Source organism: Trachinotus anak, unplaced genomic scaffold (assembly GCF_046630095.1).
Source record: "Trachinotus anak isolate AG129_WGS33_773 ecotype Australia unplaced genomic scaffold, CSIRO_AGI_Tana_v1 ptg000016l, whole genome shotgun sequence".
In the NCBI taxonomy this organism is placed as follows: Eukaryota; Metazoa; Chordata; class Actinopteri; order Carangiformes; family Carangidae; genus Trachinotus; species Trachinotus anak.
This window is the reverse complement of record NW_027273867.1, coordinates 15,582,796-15,600,885: the sequence shown is the minus strand read 5'-3', so window position 1 is coordinate 15,600,885 and position 18,090 is coordinate 15,582,796. Positions and strand designations below refer to the sequence as shown.

At 39.4% G+C, this 18,090-nt stretch overlaps 1 protein-coding gene across 7 annotated transcripts in view; it reads left to right on the top strand.

Moving 5' to 3' along the window:
• Positions 1-18,090, top strand: part of LOC139634681 (CUB and sushi domain-containing protein 3-like) — a 334,573-nt gene that overhangs the window by 236,864 nt on the left and 79,619 nt on the right. For 5 of the 7 annotated variants that reach the window (XM_071501310.1, XM_071501309.1, XM_071501308.1 and 2 more), the window contains exons 13-18: positions 9,265-9,447; positions 9,779-10,105; positions 11,901-12,095; positions 13,898-14,036; positions 14,887-15,074; positions 15,452-15,640. In XM_071501310.1, the coding sequence (XP_071357411.1) occupies positions 9,265-9,447; positions 9,779-10,105; positions 11,901-12,095; positions 13,898-14,036; positions 14,887-15,074; positions 15,452-15,640 (1,221 nt within the window). Of the gene's footprint in view, positions 1-7,487; positions 7,889-8,069; positions 8,290-8,401; positions 9,053-9,264; positions 9,448-9,778; positions 10,106-11,900; positions 12,096-13,897; positions 14,037-14,886; positions 15,075-15,451; positions 15,641-18,090 lie in introns of those variants that run through there. The other 2 variants (XM_071501315.1, XM_071501314.1) reach the window with 2 other exon arrangements.

The window sequence follows — 18,090 nt, the reverse complement described above, 5'->3', positions numbered from 1 at the left end:
CACATAAGTGTATAGGTCAAGTCAGTCAACAGGTAACATAAAAACTGCAGTACAGGAGTTTTAAAGATATCTTTATGTCTCCAATATGTTGTTTGTTAACCAGAGATCACTGACAAATTTACTTTTCAAATGTAAAAGTATATACATTCTTAGTGTTATACATGTTTGAAAGGAATATTGGCCCATTCATCACAATGGAGCCCAATATGTCTGTGTTGTATTATCCTGTAATGACGAGGGTAATGTATCCCTATTCTAAATTCTTATAACTTTGTTAGATTGTCATATTCTGCAGAAAAGAAAAGGTAGTAAATATTTACCTTGATGTATATATCCCTATATGTGACTTTCTCACACAAACCTAAATACCTTGAAAAGTTCTATCAATACTCAGAGCAAGATAAATGTGTTTGCCTCAGAGTGCTGGCTCCATCACCCACAAGATTTACTATAAAGGTTGGTGCCTGTGGTGTTAGTGGGTGGCTGTGTGAGATATCTGTGTGTTTTTGAGAAATGTGAGGAAGAAAAAAATGGGAGAAAGAGACTATGCATCCATGGGTGTGTGTTTGTATGTGTGTGTTCCTAAAGCCACATCCCAGAGACCTTGGCTATGAAATATAAACATTATCAGTAACTCAAGCCTTTTGCTGCAAAGTCACCGATGCACTACACTGTGTGTGTGTGTGTGTGTGTGTGTGTGTGTGTGTGTGTGTGTGTGTGTGTGTGTGTGTGTGTGTGTGTGTGTGTGTGGGTGTGTGTGTGTGTGTGTGTGTGTGTGTGTGTGTGTGTGTGTGTGTGTGAGCGAGACAGGTCCTCCATCAGTGAGCCAACGAAGCTCTACCAACAAGTCACTCACCTCTTTCACTCACATTCTCCCTCTCTCTCTTCTTTTCTCTGTATTTGTCTCTCTATTGGTCTCATTTTTCCTCATTAGCTGTCTCTCTCTATCCCCCTGTCTTTCCCTTCTTTCTAAAATCACTGCATTTTCTGTCAGTTACTCTATAATGCACTGTTATTTGGTCCCGCTGCTTCCTCCGTCCGCTCTTTCTACCCATTTCCTGTATCAGCCACCGATCTTCTCTCTTTTGTCTTCCAGCTCACCAGTCGTGCTCCTCTGTTTCTTGTTTTCACTTATTCGCTCTCTGCTTCTTCTTTTGTCTGTCTCATGGCCTCTCTCTCTCTCTCTCTCTCTCTCTCTTCCTCCCTGTCCTTCTCTTTTTCATGTCACCATTCATCTATTATTAAAGCCAAGGTCACCAACCTGGCAACACTTCGACTCCACTCACTCCCTTGCAAGGAAAGAGCTCACACACACACACACACACACACACACACACACACACACACACACACACACAGAGCAGTCCAAACTGTCTGCACGGCAATCTTTCTGTCAACCCCGAACTGTGGCATGTCACAGCTATAGATTTAAGAGAGCACTGCAACATTATTGCCATCATTTACATTAAAGTTTCAGTGAGTTTCTGTCTACTCTATGAATAAATAAATTTAGCATGAGCTTATATATCTGTCTTCACAGTCCATAAAGAGGTGTCATTGAGGCTTTAGAGCATAATATATCTGTATGTGTATGTTTGTGTGTGATTGTGGAGTTATCCAATATCTATGTACATGTACTTTCAAAGCATAATATTTGCCTTGAATTTGCTTTATGTTTTGAGTTAAACAACAATAAAACAGCATCTCAGTGATTTATTTTAGTTTTCTAGGAAATGAAAAAGATATTGAGTGTTTCAGCGCATGGATGCATGTCAGCTTCCGCCACATATATATTTACAGAATGATATTTGACTTAAAATTGGATTTTGGTTCAAGAATAGAAATAGCTATATTATAGTTAAGACAAGTCACTCGCAGAGGTCACAATGAGTATCTGAGGATACTTCCAAGGAATCATATATATATTCATTCTAATTTACATACTTTAGTTCTATATGTTATTTTTGTCCTTTTGGGGGGAATAACAATGACAGTGTTACATGTTTTATGTATTCTGTGTGTCAGTTTTCAATGTGTAACCTAATGAAACATAGCACACAGATATTACATGAATAGAGTTTTAACTTTTTTGTCTTTTGAATGAATAGTACATATTCAAATGTGTCAAACTGAATAGAGCAGGTATGGGAAATGCACTGAATTTACGACTGTACCGCTTTCAGCTAAACCTTTCGGTGAAGTCCATCTCATGAAGTAATGTATTATTAACTTTCCCAGTTATATTTTCTGTCAGAAATGAGGTTTGGTGTGGCTAGCAGAGTTTCCCTGTTTCCGTTCCTCTTCTCCTGTTTTCCTGTTTTTCTAATCACTGATTTGGTTGCAAAGTCTGCTCAAATTGATTGCAAGATCTCAGTGTGGCTTCAGCGGCAATCCATCACCAGCTCATCTTACTTTCGACATTTTAAGGGTCGGCACAGAGTAGGATTTTAGAGCACCACCATCACTGCTATAATTTAAATGCAGCAGCTGCCCATTGGATTGATGCAGAATTCAGCCCTCCACACAGAGTAAGCCTTCTTTTTCTCTAAGGAGTAGCAGCTGATTCCTGCCAATGGAAAAAGGCACAGGTTCTCATTTGCCCTCAGTCAGTCAGTGTTTATTCACTAAAGCCATATTTTGACGAGGGACATGGCAGGTAAAGTCACCTCTACTTCAGTTTGACGGCGCTGTCAGGCATACAGTGGTGTGAGTCTCTTGTGATGCCAGACATGAACATCAGGTAACAAGACACAAGAGCTATCACACCAGACAGGGCTGGTCAGAACTAGAGGGCTGATAAAATTCCTTAATTATAAATATTAATTAGAGGAAGTGCTCAATGCAATATACCGCATTACCAAAAATCATTTCATTTATAGTGTGTACATTAATACAGTATATAAATCTGTCTGCCAGACATATGGCAGTGTGTATAATTACTTCCGTTTGAGTGTTTTGATAAATGATACAGAACATCGAAGCATAAGTGCAAATATTTGCCTATCCACTCATCCATTTTCAATGAAACACAAGTGAGTGGTGATTTTGAGAATTTGTTTCCGGTGATGAGTCATTCCCTTGAGCACTGGCTTTTTTAAAGTGCATCAGTCTAGTATTATCCCATAATTTTATGTTATATAACACTGTGCTAGGAGACTACAAAGTGCAGGTGTCAAGTCCCTGCTTCACAGCCAGTTGTAAAGGAGGGTTAAATGGTAAGTGTGTTTATCTCATGACAAATGACTTTAACCTGGTTTACTCCACATGCTAGATGTTACCAGATTTATCTCAGAGCGTGCGATCAGCTAACCTGCCATTAATCTGCAGCTAAGATAAACACATGATATCGCAGCCTTTTTCAAAGAGAAGAAAAATGAAAGACTCCTTAGTGGCATTGAATGCTACGTTACCATCACTCTTCTCTTCTCTTCTCTCCAGAATATCCCATCATGTCAGTGCTTACTTTTAAGATTTTATTTTTATATTTTTCATCTATATTTTATGGTTTTTCATATGTGATGTCTTTTATAGCAGGGAAAGATGTCAAGGTGGATTTTTACAGCACAGTTGACCCCTGTTCGATTGATCTGGTGTGTGTGTGTGTGTGTGTGTGTGTGTGTGTGTGTGTGTGTGTGTGTGTGTGTGTGTTTGCGTGTGTGTGTGTGTGTGTGTGTGTGTGTGTGTGTGTGTGCGTGCGCGCGCGCGCACTCTGAGAGGAACAGAGAGACTGCAGTGTGTGTCTGTGTTGGCTTCATGTCTCCCTGCCTGTGCCTCCATATGTTCCTATGTTATGTTTTTGGATGTAACTGTTGATTGGTAGTTTGAATTGGGGATGGAAATTAATTTCATGTTAATTACTTCTAAACAAAATTTATGAATCTAACTACATACTTTGTTAAAATAGAGAAGGTAAGACAGAAAATAGTGAATGAAGCCACAGCAGGGACAAATTAGGATAAAACTGAACTTAACTATACATAAAGACAAGACATTTAAAAGCCTGGATAACCTGACTTTGTAAGTAACAACATCTCATTTTTTATAGAAGAAATCATGCAGTAATGATATTGGACGCCCTCTCAATCCAACATTAGTCTGAATATTTCCTGCACCAAAGAATTAGTTTTTGGGTCCCACGGGATCTCAGTCCTCTTGCAGCACTGTAGTCCAGATTCTGAGCAGGACTCTCTTAATCACACAGCACTAAATAGCATTTCATTCACAGCTGCTGAAACACCATGAAATATGAATTCATGAAATATTCATTCACAACATAACCAGAAATGTAGTTCAATTTTACAGTCAATAACCTTAGTCTTGGGGTAGTGAGCCAAAGCTTTTTTGGTGGTTTGTGTGTGCGTGTACAAATATATATGCATGCCTGTGTGCTTCAAAGGTAATCTGTCAAGGGCAGGGATTACTAAATCACAGTATTATAAACAGCATTTCATTTTAAAATCATGAATTATTGACTCATCTTAGTCCTGGTCCTCTCATAGCCACCAGTGTTACTCATACTCCAATACAACAGTCAGTCAAAATCCATTGTAAATATGAATTGTTCCTCTCATTAGGGCTTAATAATGTATTCCTTACATTTCTAATGACATATAATACTGGGTAACTGGCAGGCACAGTGACTGTGACTCTGTCAATTGCAACTTCCCGAACAATGGAATTTCTAAAATAGATTAAATGAACAGGGATTGATGAAGCAATGTTGTACTTAGTAGAACATATGAGATGCCGTTTTGGCCCTGATTGGTCATGAAGTCATTTGTAAGGCTCATCAAGAAGGAGCTCCAGATGGTTGAGGGCTCGTTAGACTCTTTGTTTTTACGATAAGCAGAAGAGAGGTTTGGAAAATGCTGCTTTAACCTTGGTTAAGTATAGTCTTGGCAGGCTTTTAGTGGTTTTACTCTCCTGATTTGGTATGACACAGTGTACACAGTGGTGTGTTCACTGATGTAACATTCATTTAGTTATTCATTCAGATTTTCTAACATGTTGTCATGAGGTGGGAGGTGGAAGTGACAGGGACACCTAAGTGGAACAAAAATGACAAAAAAGCTTCTGAGATGTGGGTGTCCTGTTCTCTCACCTGTACTTTCTGTACATAGATGATTGCCAGAATCTCTGTGAGGACAGGCACATCCTGAAATTCTCTGATTATGTTGGAATCACAAGCCTATTACAAGGTCACGAGACTGGCATTTTTACAGCAGAGTCTGGAGTTATGTATTTCTACACCTTGATGTGTCCAGATCAAAGAGAACAGCCCAATTACTATCTATGATCTTTAAGTCCAATTTACTGGTAGTTCCAGGTATTTTGGAGTTACACCATCGAGTATAAAAAAAGATTTTGCACACTTTGAGTGTGGGCAGCGATTGTGTGTTTTAATGAGGACAGAAAATGTATGTCTTTCATACACACATCCCCTATCAAATCAATCCTCAAAAGCTCCTCAGTGGCCTGGTTTGGAACCTGAGATCAGCAGAAGAAATGTCAGTATTGTGAGTGTAATAAATGAGATCATTTTCATTCAACAGACTGTCCTCACAGATGTCTACAGTGTGAACAAGTCAATTTGAGCCACTCCCTTTAGGTCACGGATTCATACAACCACAAGCTAATTAGACAGGCTGAAGTTCTCATTTCTTCTTCCCACTGCAAACCTGCTTGAGTGTACATAATAGACTTCCCACTCACTTCCTCCTCTTCTGTGGCTACTATAGGTACCTCACATTATTATTTGATGTGGTTTAATGTGTTAAATGCATCCTGATTTTGTTTCAGTAACATTGTTAAGGGTTATTCATTGAAAATAAAGCCACAGCATCAGCAGAAACATGCAGAAGACACTTTATAGCATATGACAAGCATTAGACTATGCAATGAACTATACAACTATACATTCAGCATTCGATCACTATTAGCTGCCTAGCTCTAAAATCAATTTCACTATGGTCAGAAAAGAGAAACAGCCAACAAACATATTTTATCCAATCTTATTATACCCCAAAAATCTATTACCTTACTCACTCAGATCTTTACAGGTAGTGCATTTATGCTTCCTTTATGTGTGTTTGTGTGCATGGTGTGTACATAGTTGTGTGTGTATATGTGTGTTCCCATGGAGAAAGTAGTGTGAGCATAATGGAATATTATAGAACAGAATGTGGGGTTCAGTGGGGCTCAACATGCAATCACAAACATAATATTGAAGTTGCCCATACACATACACATACAGACACACACAAAAAACTCTCTCTCTCACACACACACACACACACACACACACACACACACACACACACACACACACACACACACACATACACTTTAAGGAGCCTAATCCCCCTTTGTGACTCTGTCAGCCTTGCTGTTAGAAACACAATAGGATTATTCGTGTGTGTATGTGTGTGAGAGACAGAGAAATGTGTGTGTCCATGTGTGCAATGCTAAGAGAGAGACTGACTACAGATGTGTGGCATTGTGTGTATGTGTGTGTGTCTGTGTGTCTGTGGAACATGCATGCACACTCGTGAGTTTGTGTGTTTGCATGTGTGCGCACATGTGTGTGAGAGTAGTAGTATAGGAATGTTCCGACAGTATGCCTGTTTTCTCTCCAAAGCAATTTGTTCTTCATTCTTCTGCTAGGTGTTTGTGAATGTGTGTGTGTGTGTGTTCACGCACAAGCATCTGTGTTAGGCAGGTTGTGATTGGTTGAGTCTGAGGGTCTCATAAAGACGATGTCATGATGGAAATTAATGCAATACATCACAAACATGCACTGGGACACGCACACAAGCACACACACATATACTAACTGTGAAACACACACACACACACACACACACACACACACAAAGCGCACACTTTTGCTTCCTGCCATGGGCCACTCCTGTAAATAATACTGAAAATAGGAGAAAGGAGAACAGGGGAATAAAGAAGAGGAAGGCTTGGGAAATAGAGGGTATATTTCCAGAGATAGCGCACACAAAATTTCACAGAGAATTATGGTGGCACAGTGGCACCTTTATATAGAATCAAAGAAGCATCTGTCTAACCTTACGGTCAGAGTGAACTGGAGAAAAAGAGGTGTCAGGAGTACTTGCAAACTCAGGGGAGGGAGACATGTAGAGAGAGATGGATACAAACTTGCTCTGGGCTACATGAACTAAGAAGTAGAAGTGTTCAAGAAATCTGCCTGACTCAGCAAAACAAGAGCCAATCATATTCAAGCAAGACTATTCAGTTGGCAGTAAATTTTTGTTGAAATGAATGATAAGCTCTTGTAGCATGACACAAGGAAAGATGGATATTGGTACTGAAAAAAATACTAGACGAGCTAGCTGCCAAATCCAATATTAATAAACTGTGTCACTAAACTTACTATATATATATATATATATATATATATATATATATACACACACACACACAGACACGCACACACATATATATTTATGATCAAAAAAAGACTCAGGAAAGATGTCAGCCAACTCATTACATCTATTTCTATCAACGTGACTATCATTTCTGCCCTTTCATCTCCTGCTGTCTGAAGATTCAGCCACAGGATATGAGCAAGATCTTTATTAAAATAACCACTGCAAAGCAGGAGCCCTGTTTCACCAAATTCAAAGCATGCAACATACAGTTTTGGCATGTTCAGCAAAAACAAGCATATTGTTAGAAACTCCAGCTTCATATTCCTCCTTTCCACAAGGAGGCACCAAGCAGTCCCTCACCCTGTGAATGCACCTCCTCACACTTTATAAATAGAGGTCATGATGAGGACTTCCTCTCTTTGTCTGCAACCATCTAACCCTTGTTGAGTTCTGGTGGGTGTTTGCCATGTGTCTTTTGATATATCTTCAACGTAAGTAGTATTTTCTTTCTTCTTCCTTTCTCAGTTGGGATTTAAAGTTGATTGATATAATTTAATCAATTTGTTTTATTTGTTAGAAGAGGATAATTAGTATTTGAAATATAATGACTTAAAGGCCAGATTGTTGTGAAATTGTTGGGCAAATATTGTAATGCCTTTTTCCTCTGTCTAGAACCATGGCAAGCATCCCGAGAATCAACACACCGATTGAATAAACACAATTAATGGAATAAACTGCAGATTATTTGTAACCCTTCTTTCCTGGTGGTTTGTGGCTCCAGTTAGAACCCCAAGTATCCAACACATATACCGTGCTTTTGTTATGTGTTGTTATACCACTTATCCTTTATAGGGCCGGGGGGCGTGCTGGGGCCCATCGCCTCCGACATTGGGTGAGGTTGGGTTACATCCCCTAAAATATAGAGACAAACAACCATTCATGCTCACGTTCACACCTATGACCAATTTAGAGTGGCCAATTAACCCAGCATTATTTTTTTTCAGATCTCATTAACGACACATGTACATGCGTACAACATGTCAAGGCTGAATCCTGACCACAACGGCCTGATCCAGCCCCAGACCCTTTACTGGATGTCATCCCCCTCTTGCTCTCTGTTTTCTGTCACTCAGCTGTCTTCTGTTTCTCTCAGAAATGCCAGCAAAAAATAATTAAGAAAATAAGTTATTTCTGTACCAGTTTGTGTACTGAGTCAACAGGATAGAGGACCCAATCACAGATACTGAGGCTGAGCCACATTTTCTTTAATGAACTCACAAAAATCAGACTAACAGAGAGACCTAAGTAAGGCAGGCAGCAGCTGAAACACAGATGGCAGGTCACAAACAGATCCATAGGAAAATGAGAGGGGACAGAGTACAGTCAGGCAGGTTCAAGGTTGGTTTGGACACAAAGTAACACAGCAGCATTGAAGATCAGGCAGATGGCTGCTATTAAGTGGGCAGGTATAAATACTGGGTGGCTGAATAGGGGGACTTCAGGCCAAGTGTAGTAGTGGGTGTGGATGTCAGACTGGAAAGGTGGGAAAATCCAAGGACATCTGGTGGATGAATAGAGAATGGCATGGACTGGAAAGTTCCATTGAAATACATAGAAAGTGAGAAGGCAGGGAAAGTGAGACAGAAGCTCCCATGGCAAGTTCATTATGTTATTTACCTTTGTTTTGACATTATTTTGCCTATTCCTTGTATTTTGTGGAAGCATTTTTTGAACGGTGCTGAGATATTTACAAACCTAAGCAACCTTATTCGGTTAGGTGAAGATTCATGTTAACACAGGTCATTTGGCCTGGTCTCCTAGGTCCACACAGTTGTTAATGTCTCCTTTTGAAAATCTATTTTTACAGAAATAGACAAAGAGAGCTGCGGTGACCCAGGGACTCCTCTCTATGGAATAAGAGAAGGGGACAGCTTTTCAAATGGAGGAATCCTGAGATTTGAGTGCCAGTTTGGCTTCGAGCTGATTGGAGAGAAAACTATATCCTGCCAAGACAACAATCAGTGGTCGGCAAACATCCCCATATGCATATGTAAGTAATAATATCCTTGATATGTGATTTTCAGGGATATGGCTGAAGAGGACAGAATTTAAAAAAAAAAAAAAAAAGTATGGCATGTGCTCTGCTGTGATGTGCTCATAACATTCAGTCTGACCTGTCACCATGGTGACAGTACAGAGTTTATTATGGCCTGGAGCGGATGATGACCGATGATGCTGTGGAGAATGAATATTTAACAGAAAATATCTCTCTCTGCATCTCTTTTACTTCCGTCCCATTCCTTTCCTAAATGTGTACTTCTTTCTCTCTCTGTCTTCTTTCTTTCTCTGTCTGTCTGTCTGTACTTCTCTTCTTCCCAAAGTCCCTTGCATGTCTAACTTCACAGCTCCCTCAGGAACTGTCCTCTCCCCAGATTACCCAGAAGGCTATGGGAACAACATGAACTGTGTCTGGCTCATCCAATCAGATCCAGGCTCCAGAATCCACTTGGCATTTAACGACTTTGACCTGGAGGCCCCGTACGATTCCCTAACAGTGAAAGATGGCGAGACAAATGACGCCATTGTCATCGGGAGGTTCTCAGGAGCTGAGAGTCCTTCCCATCTCACGTCCAATACCAACACACTCAGGCTAGAGTTTCAGGCTGATCACTCCATGTCAGGAAGAGGATTTAATATCACTTACAGCAGTATGTCATTTTTCCTATTTCATTTTATTCTGCTCTGCTATTGAAATAAAGGGAAATGGCCAATTGTATTTGCTGTGCTGCCAAGGTGAAATGTGGCAAGAATATATTCACAATATACAATATATGATCAAAAACACGAGTTTGACATATGGTTACAGCAGGAAAAAGATCATTTAGGGTTATATTTATTTTTATGCAGCAGAATAACGCAGGAGGCTGAGGAAATGTTCTGTCCATTTCTCATAAAATTGTATATGAATTTTATGCATGACTTTCAGCCTAGACCAAAAGTATCTGTATGATGTGAGGTGTATTCATTCTGAGGCTCTATATTCATCCACACTTGAACAATTTTGTGGTCTAAACTTCATTTGTCATTATCAAAACTATTCTTTATGAAAGGTGTTTCAACATCTGAGAAACTGCATCTTATAATCTAAATTTACATCTAAAGTGCAGTTTTTCCCCCAGATGTATTAGATGTTTAGATCCTTTCATTCACTAACAGAAAGATCAGACAGGCAACAACACAGAGTTTTTTCAAAAAAGATAAAAGGCAAAGTGTATTGATTCAAAAGGGGTCATTTGGTCATTACAGCAGCTAAGAATAGAGGTGTAGGTTGGCGATTGGAGAGGAAAATAGGCTAGGAAGGCATTAAAGAAACACTTTTTTGGAACTTTCGGCCTGTTTGTTGTTGTTCCTAGAGTCAAATGAGACAATTGATATCATTTTCATCTCTGCACGTCCAGTACAGAGAGAGGTCCAGGATGTGTTTAGCCTTACTTAGCACAAAGACTTCCAAAGGCTCCCAAATTGTCTTTTTTTAACATCATATTTTTTGTCTTTAATCCATGTCTAAACAGAATCCAAGATGTTAGAGTTTTAGGAGTAGTTTGCATCTCCAAAGCTCTGTCTTCAGTGTAAAGTTGTCAGCTGTGCAAATGTTTGTAATTGATCAAAACCCAGGTGACTCTTAGATGTATTGATGACTAGCTTGCTAGACAACAACAGGGGACAGCATGTACAATAAATAAAGTACTTTTGGATTTGTTGGGAGGCATATTTCATGAACTGTTTACCCCTGCTTGCGGACTTTGAGCTAATTCAGGCTCCATACTGGACAAACAGAGATGGAAATTGATATTGATCTTCTCTTCTGACTGCGGTTTTGATGGCAAACAGACATATTTCCTAAAATTCTAAAGTGTTCTGTCCACAAATTTCCTCACAGTATTACTGTGATTTCAGCTCATACTATTCCGTGTATTTCTGACTTTTTTTCACTTTTGCATCAATGCATTTGTCATTTTTAATCTCTCTGTCACATGAACACCAGATTACTTAAATTTGCAAAACACAGGCATTTTAAAGTTGGACTTTATAGCCCTCTAATCTAGTTAGCCAGACCATATCCTGAAGCAGACATGCTCACAGAAATTTTATCAGAAGATTTTCTTAGACCAAACCCAAGCACAGTGCAAATATACTGTAGCATGAGAAATGAGCATATGAGCAAAGACAGAGCAGGAACATAAAACAGACAGATTACAGAAGACATTTATAGACGATTTCCAGGCCAGGTCTGAATGTCACATTATAGCAATAGATCTATATGATTGGTTCTCAGGAATTTCATCAAAATGATGAGTAAAATGTCGCCTGTTAGTACCCGTAAAGTATAGGTCTCATATTCTTTAAAAACATTTTTCATGCACGTCTGTCTCCTCCTGTGAGCGTCTAGTGTCCAATATTTTCCTCATCATATCTCTGCCTCCTTGTAACTTTTTACCCCAGCATTTGGCCATAATGAGTGTCCAGACCCTGGCATTCCTATTAATGCTCGTCGCTTTGGAGACAGCTTCCAGCTTGGCAGCTCCATCTCTGTGGTCTGCGAGGACGGATTTATCAAGACCCAAGGATCTGAGACCATCTCCTGTCAGTTAGAAAGAGGAAAAGTCATGTGGAGTGGCCCCATCCCTAAATGTGAAGGTAAATATTGACTAGATTGCTGATTAAACTATGAACTTGGGAACAATATGTCATCCAGGATATAATCATGACTACGGCATGAAGACCCCAAAGGTGGAACCTATCTGCTGTCAGATTGAAAGAGGGAAAAAATGGAGGTAGCCAGTTAACCTAAATACCCAGGGCGAGAATGTTACACTCTAATTGCAGTAGCAATTAAGAATATGAAACCCTTTCTTGTAAGCTAGATGTGGAAAGAAATCTATGCAATGACCTGTAACTTAAATGTAAAGTTAATGGCACACACATGAATATGTTAGATATAATTGGAAATAATTAAGTGGCATGTTAAAGAAATCACAAGAAACTCTAACTACTCCCTTGAAAAGTGAAATAAAGTCTTCTTATTAGTCATTATACCACTTCAATATATAATTTTTATATCCATTTCACACTTTTAACACTGTCATTTATCATCCGTACTGTTTAAAGTTATAGTAATTATGTTTAAATTCAAATATATAATCATTTTTCAAAGTGGCATTGGTGCCAAATCTAATCAAAATAGTCTAACAATTTGTATGAAACTATATGGAACAAAAGGACTGACAGTGTGTAAGTGTTTTAGTTATAATTCCAACAGCAGACATAATTAACTTGAAGTATTTCTAACACAGCTACTCTTGATGGAGCTGTTGATAGTACAAAGAAAGCCCATGTTAATTGTGCTCCAGGTCATTTAATGTCCCGAGATTCATTGGAGCTAATGTGTGTCAGTAACTACTTGGATGGAAAATTCACTTACTTGTATCCAGGAGGTACAGACCAGAACGAATTGACTTTAGACACTAAGTTAAACTCTAAACAAGATCAAATTTAAAAGAACAGTGGAAGAGAATAGCGTCTGCCTAATGTGATATGGTGGTAACACTTAACATTCTGATATAAATTCTCGTTTTAAGGGCTATGAATGATGTTTATGAATATTCTTGATTGTTCATATTTTTTTTGGCGTATTTTTTGTGTGACATTTAATACCATCCTTACATTATAGTGAGTGTAATGAAATGGAATAGAATTTGCAACATGTAGTTCATTTGTATTTTTAATGAACATGTAATGGAAATTATCTAATGATGCAGAAGTGTGTTCATCAGAGTCAGTCTCTCACATTCTCACATGATTTTTCCATACAAAGTTATTTTAAGTATAGAGGATACTTTTCCTGACAGTACATTTGAAGCTGCTCTATCAATATTTTATATCAAAAGTGGATTAAATTACTACATGTACTGTGAAAGATGTTACTCATAGTGACAAATCCATATATAATTATCCCCCGACTCTGCTGCTCCCCCTCAATTCAATGCTCCCCGCAAAAAGATTTGCTAAACCCACTATATGCTATCTGTGCCAACCGACAGACAGACAGAGTCAGCAACTAGCTGGTGAACATAGTGGAGCATTTTAGCATCTGTTTAGATTTAAATTCATCAGGTGTCCAGAATCACAATTGATGTCTCATTAGCCACTCAACATTCACTGTTGCAGCAAACCAAATTTCAGACAAGAAGATTGACTCAATAAAAGATGTATTCTAGTTGCTTTCATGTCAGCTGCTCACGGAACTGATTCACAAACCTAAGCTAAGCTACGAAATCCTGCCAGCTCTGTCCGGTGTCAGTTCTCCCTCATAGACCCCAACTTGCAGTTCACGTAGACTCTATCTAGACAAATCATCTTTTGTCTTCACTTTTATTTGTATCCACTACTATCTCTCCTTTTCCTTTTCCTTTTCCTTTCTCTCCCCACTTCTTCTCCAGCCCCATGTGGAGGGCACTATTCAGCCCCAAGTGGAGTCATTTTGTCTCCTGGTTGGCCTGGTTACTATAAAGACTCCCTCAGCTGTGAGTGGGTGATTGAATCAGAACCTGGGCGCTCCATCAAAATCACATTTGACAGGTGGGTGGTTTAATTCTTTGATTCTGCATATTATAAAGGTTCTCAGAGCTTTGAACGGGCAGTACGGTGCAGATTCATCAGAATCGCCATTGATTACTTCTGACAAGCAAAGATTTACAAGACTTAAAGTTTATGGGGATTCAGCCTGAATAAAATAATGATCTCTTAACATTTCCTAGGCTGTATAATTAACATTGGGAGTTATATGTTGATCAGGAAGGCCAGTTAATATTTTGGTTTATGTAATGTGTTTTTTGAGCTGTGAATTGGCAATATAAGCAAGACTTTAGAGGATCCTTTAAATTAACTTTTCATTGGTTTGAGCTTCTGTTCTGAACTTTTTCATTGTAAATTGGATTTAAGAATACTGGAAGACTGGACCTCTTCAACTTTTCTTCCTCTCTCTCCCTAGAACATATTACCTTAAAAAAACACATGATTTCTTGACTGTGATTATCTCTTGATCAATTGCCATTATTTTGAAGCCGTACAATGTAGATATACAGGGTTATATTAAATCTAAATTTACCAGGTTTTAAGAAGAAATTGGCCATCAAGGAATTACGGCCTGTAAGTGTCCCTGTGAACCTTCCCAATTCAAATGGAATACTCTGAAACAGCAGCATTAACCTCACATTACCTCAACACACTCTTAAGTCTGTGAAGCATAATGTGAAGATCATAAGCTTGAACACTTACCAGTTCTCGTGCTGCCTCTAATTTTAAGATTTAATGTGAATGTTTTCATTCCAAAAGAAGACTTTCAGTGTCTGATGACGTTGACAAAATTATTATCACCAAAAAGGTAAGGATCATGAAAATGTAATTTTTTATTATGTTTGTCCCACAGGTTCCAGACAGAGCTGGGTTATGACTTCCTGGAGATTCACGATGGGCCAAACCTCCTGTCTCCTCTGGTTGGCTCCTTTAATGGCACCCAGGTGCCCCAGTTCCTGTTCAGCAGCAGCAACTTTCTTTATCTGCTGTTTACCACCGATAACAGTCGCTCAAACGCTGGCTTCAAAATATTATATGAAAGTAAGTTAGAAGCAAATGCACTATATGTATGCATTTACTCTGTGGGCATTCATTCATAGGCACCAAGCTGACTTAAAGATAATTTCCTCTGTGTTATGTCTTCTACAGATCTGAATAATACACATGCACTTAATGTAAATACAAGAATAAATGTATTTTCACAGTGTGTCTCTAAAAACACACACAGTGGGACACAACATCACAGTTCAACTCACCCAATTTCACAAACTGGCCACACATGCAGTCATTACCTGCAAAAACCAAACAACCATGATTGCACAGTATGATGCCGTATGAGGAGATTCAAACCATCTGTGAGTTTTAGAATATGCATCTCATGCAGAAAGTCTTTATATATGCATCCTTTTTTTCTGTAGGTGTTACAGTAGACAGCTACTCATGTCTGGATCCTGGTATTCCTGTCAATGGTATTCGGTATGGACAGGATTTCTCCATTGGGTCCACAGTGTCATTTGGCTGTGATTCTGGCTACAGACTCAGTCATGAAGAACCGCTAGTATGTGAGAAGAATCACTGGTGGAGCCACCCTTTGCCCACATGTGATGGTAAATATCTCAGCAGAGCTTGTAATTTGGGGGAGATGTTTGAAGCTGTGATTTACCACACAGAATAATAGGAGAAAGAAGTTTATTTGAATTTGACATGTCCTCTTTCATCATCAGGTCACAATGCAAGCAATTTATGGTACTTCGTAGTTTTTCCATGCTCTACATTATACTTGATTGCGTGGTAGCACTGATCCAATATTCTGTTTAATCAAGAGCTATACATCATTTTCAAGACATAACATTTTGTCTTGACCTTGGTGCAGAGACAGTACACACGGAATGGGAGCACATACTTACTTGATATGGCCCAAGGTCAGCTTCACTGCAGTTCTTTTTATGGTAGTATAAAATGAAATATGTACTTTTGAAAGATGATATCCATACTCAGTAGAAAAAATTCTTAAGATGAAAGGTAAGATAACTTCACAGAAATAATTATTATTTCTAAAGACTCCGACTAAAACACTTCTGAGACTAAAACAGATTATCAAGCTTATCCATTACAATAGCCTCAGAGAAGCTGGGGCGTGTGAGAAAGATCAGCAGTGGAGCCACCATCCCTATATGGGGAGCTGAGTCACAAAGAAAATGCTGTTCTGCGACAAAACCACTGGTTGAACGGCACACGCACGCGCACACAAACACATATACGTACATAGACACATGCACTTACACTGGATGTACGTAGGGGCAATTTTCAGTGAGGGCTGCTGTGGCTGATAGGGGATGATTTGAGGAGAAGATTAGAGATCTCTGGGCATATATATTGTGGGTCTCTCTCTCTCTCTCTCTCTCTCTCTCTCTCTCTCTCTCTCTCTCTCTCTGTGCATGTGTGTGCGTGCACGTACGTGAGCAGGTGTACTGTATGTCAGCAAATATATGTGTGATTGTGCCCGTATGTGTGTGTGTGTGTGTGTGTGTGTTTGTGGTGCTTTTATCCATGGGCCTCCTGTCACCCCCTCTCCTGTGTGAACTGTGAACACAGGAAGGTTTGAGGTTAGGGTGACGAGAGCCTGTGTTGGCTGTCACCTCCTCTCTCTTCCCTCTCAAATCAAGGAGTGAGGGGGACACACGAGTAGGTGAGGGGAGGAGAGGGATCTCTCTCTCTTTCTCTCTCTCTCTCTCTCTCTCTCTCTCTCTCTCTCTCTCTCCTCTCTTCCAATCACTGAGGAGCAGAATAGGAGACAGGCAGGGAAGATGCAGCACTGCTGCATCAGTTTTGTGGTGGCTCGCTTGGTTCGGCTTGTTGGCTCATTCGCTTGTTAACCACATTTGAATTGCACATTTCTGCGACTGGCAGTAGTTTCTTCCGAGGAGGCTGTTTGAGCATATAAACATCAAGCACACTGCCTGGAATTCACAGGCTGAATGCCATTAGACTGTGTTTACACAGTGTGCACCATACAGATATTGGAAATATTTGCTGCTGTGGTCTAGTCTGATGATTGACAACTTGTACACAATGAACAGTGCCCAAGGCAGCTGAGTCAGCCCTGGAAAATGTGGCAGAAATCAAATACTGTACTGTATATTCAGAGAGATGAAAAAATCAAGATTCCCCAGTTTAATGTACAATATAATATGAATGAGATGATGACAAGACTATCAGAGAAGTTATACAAAAAAAACTAAAAAACGATTTATAGATTTTAAACCAAAACAGCAACATAGTTGTTTAAAGAATGACCACAATAAATCTGGAGGCTTCCATTGCCAGTTGGATGAATTTAAGTATAATTTAAGTATTATTCAAATCCTTATGTCAACCTTTTTTGAATACCAAAGATTTGTGTTGAGGTGTAATCACTCAACAGCACCTCATTCACCCACAGAAAAAGGAAGAGAGAGTGGATAGAAAGAAGACCAATGACAGTGGTGGAGACAAAGCAAGATGAGAGGACATCAAAGAGAAAAACTGACAGATTGAGCAAGAGATTAAGATAGAGAGAAAGCAAATGAAACTGGCAGAGATGAAGATGTAATGCAGTGTTTCAAATTTCTCACATAGCTCAGCGTTTAACATTAAGAGCTTCCTGGCAGAGAAGTATTAATAATTAATAGTGCTGCGTGTGTGCATGCAAGCTTCTGTGTATTAGTCCCTGTGTCAGCCTGTGTGTATACAGTGTGTGTGAGTGTGTGTTTGTTTCATTGTGCACCCATTTGTGTGCATGTGTGCCTGCTTGTATCTGTGTTTGTCTAGTTTGGCAATACTCTCACTCTTCGCCCTTGTTTTGGGGATGCTGATGGTGTAAAAACAGTGACGCTGAGGTTGAAGATACTGATGTTATGTGGTGGTTTGAGCACATTATCAATGTCTGACATATCTGTTTTATGTGGTTATAGCACTGGTCAGCAGTGGAAATGCATGAAGATGAAATGCAGATTTTAGTCTGCGTTGCAGTTCTCAGAGGTTGTCAGTTTCCATGTACCTGGTAGAATGTCCTGCT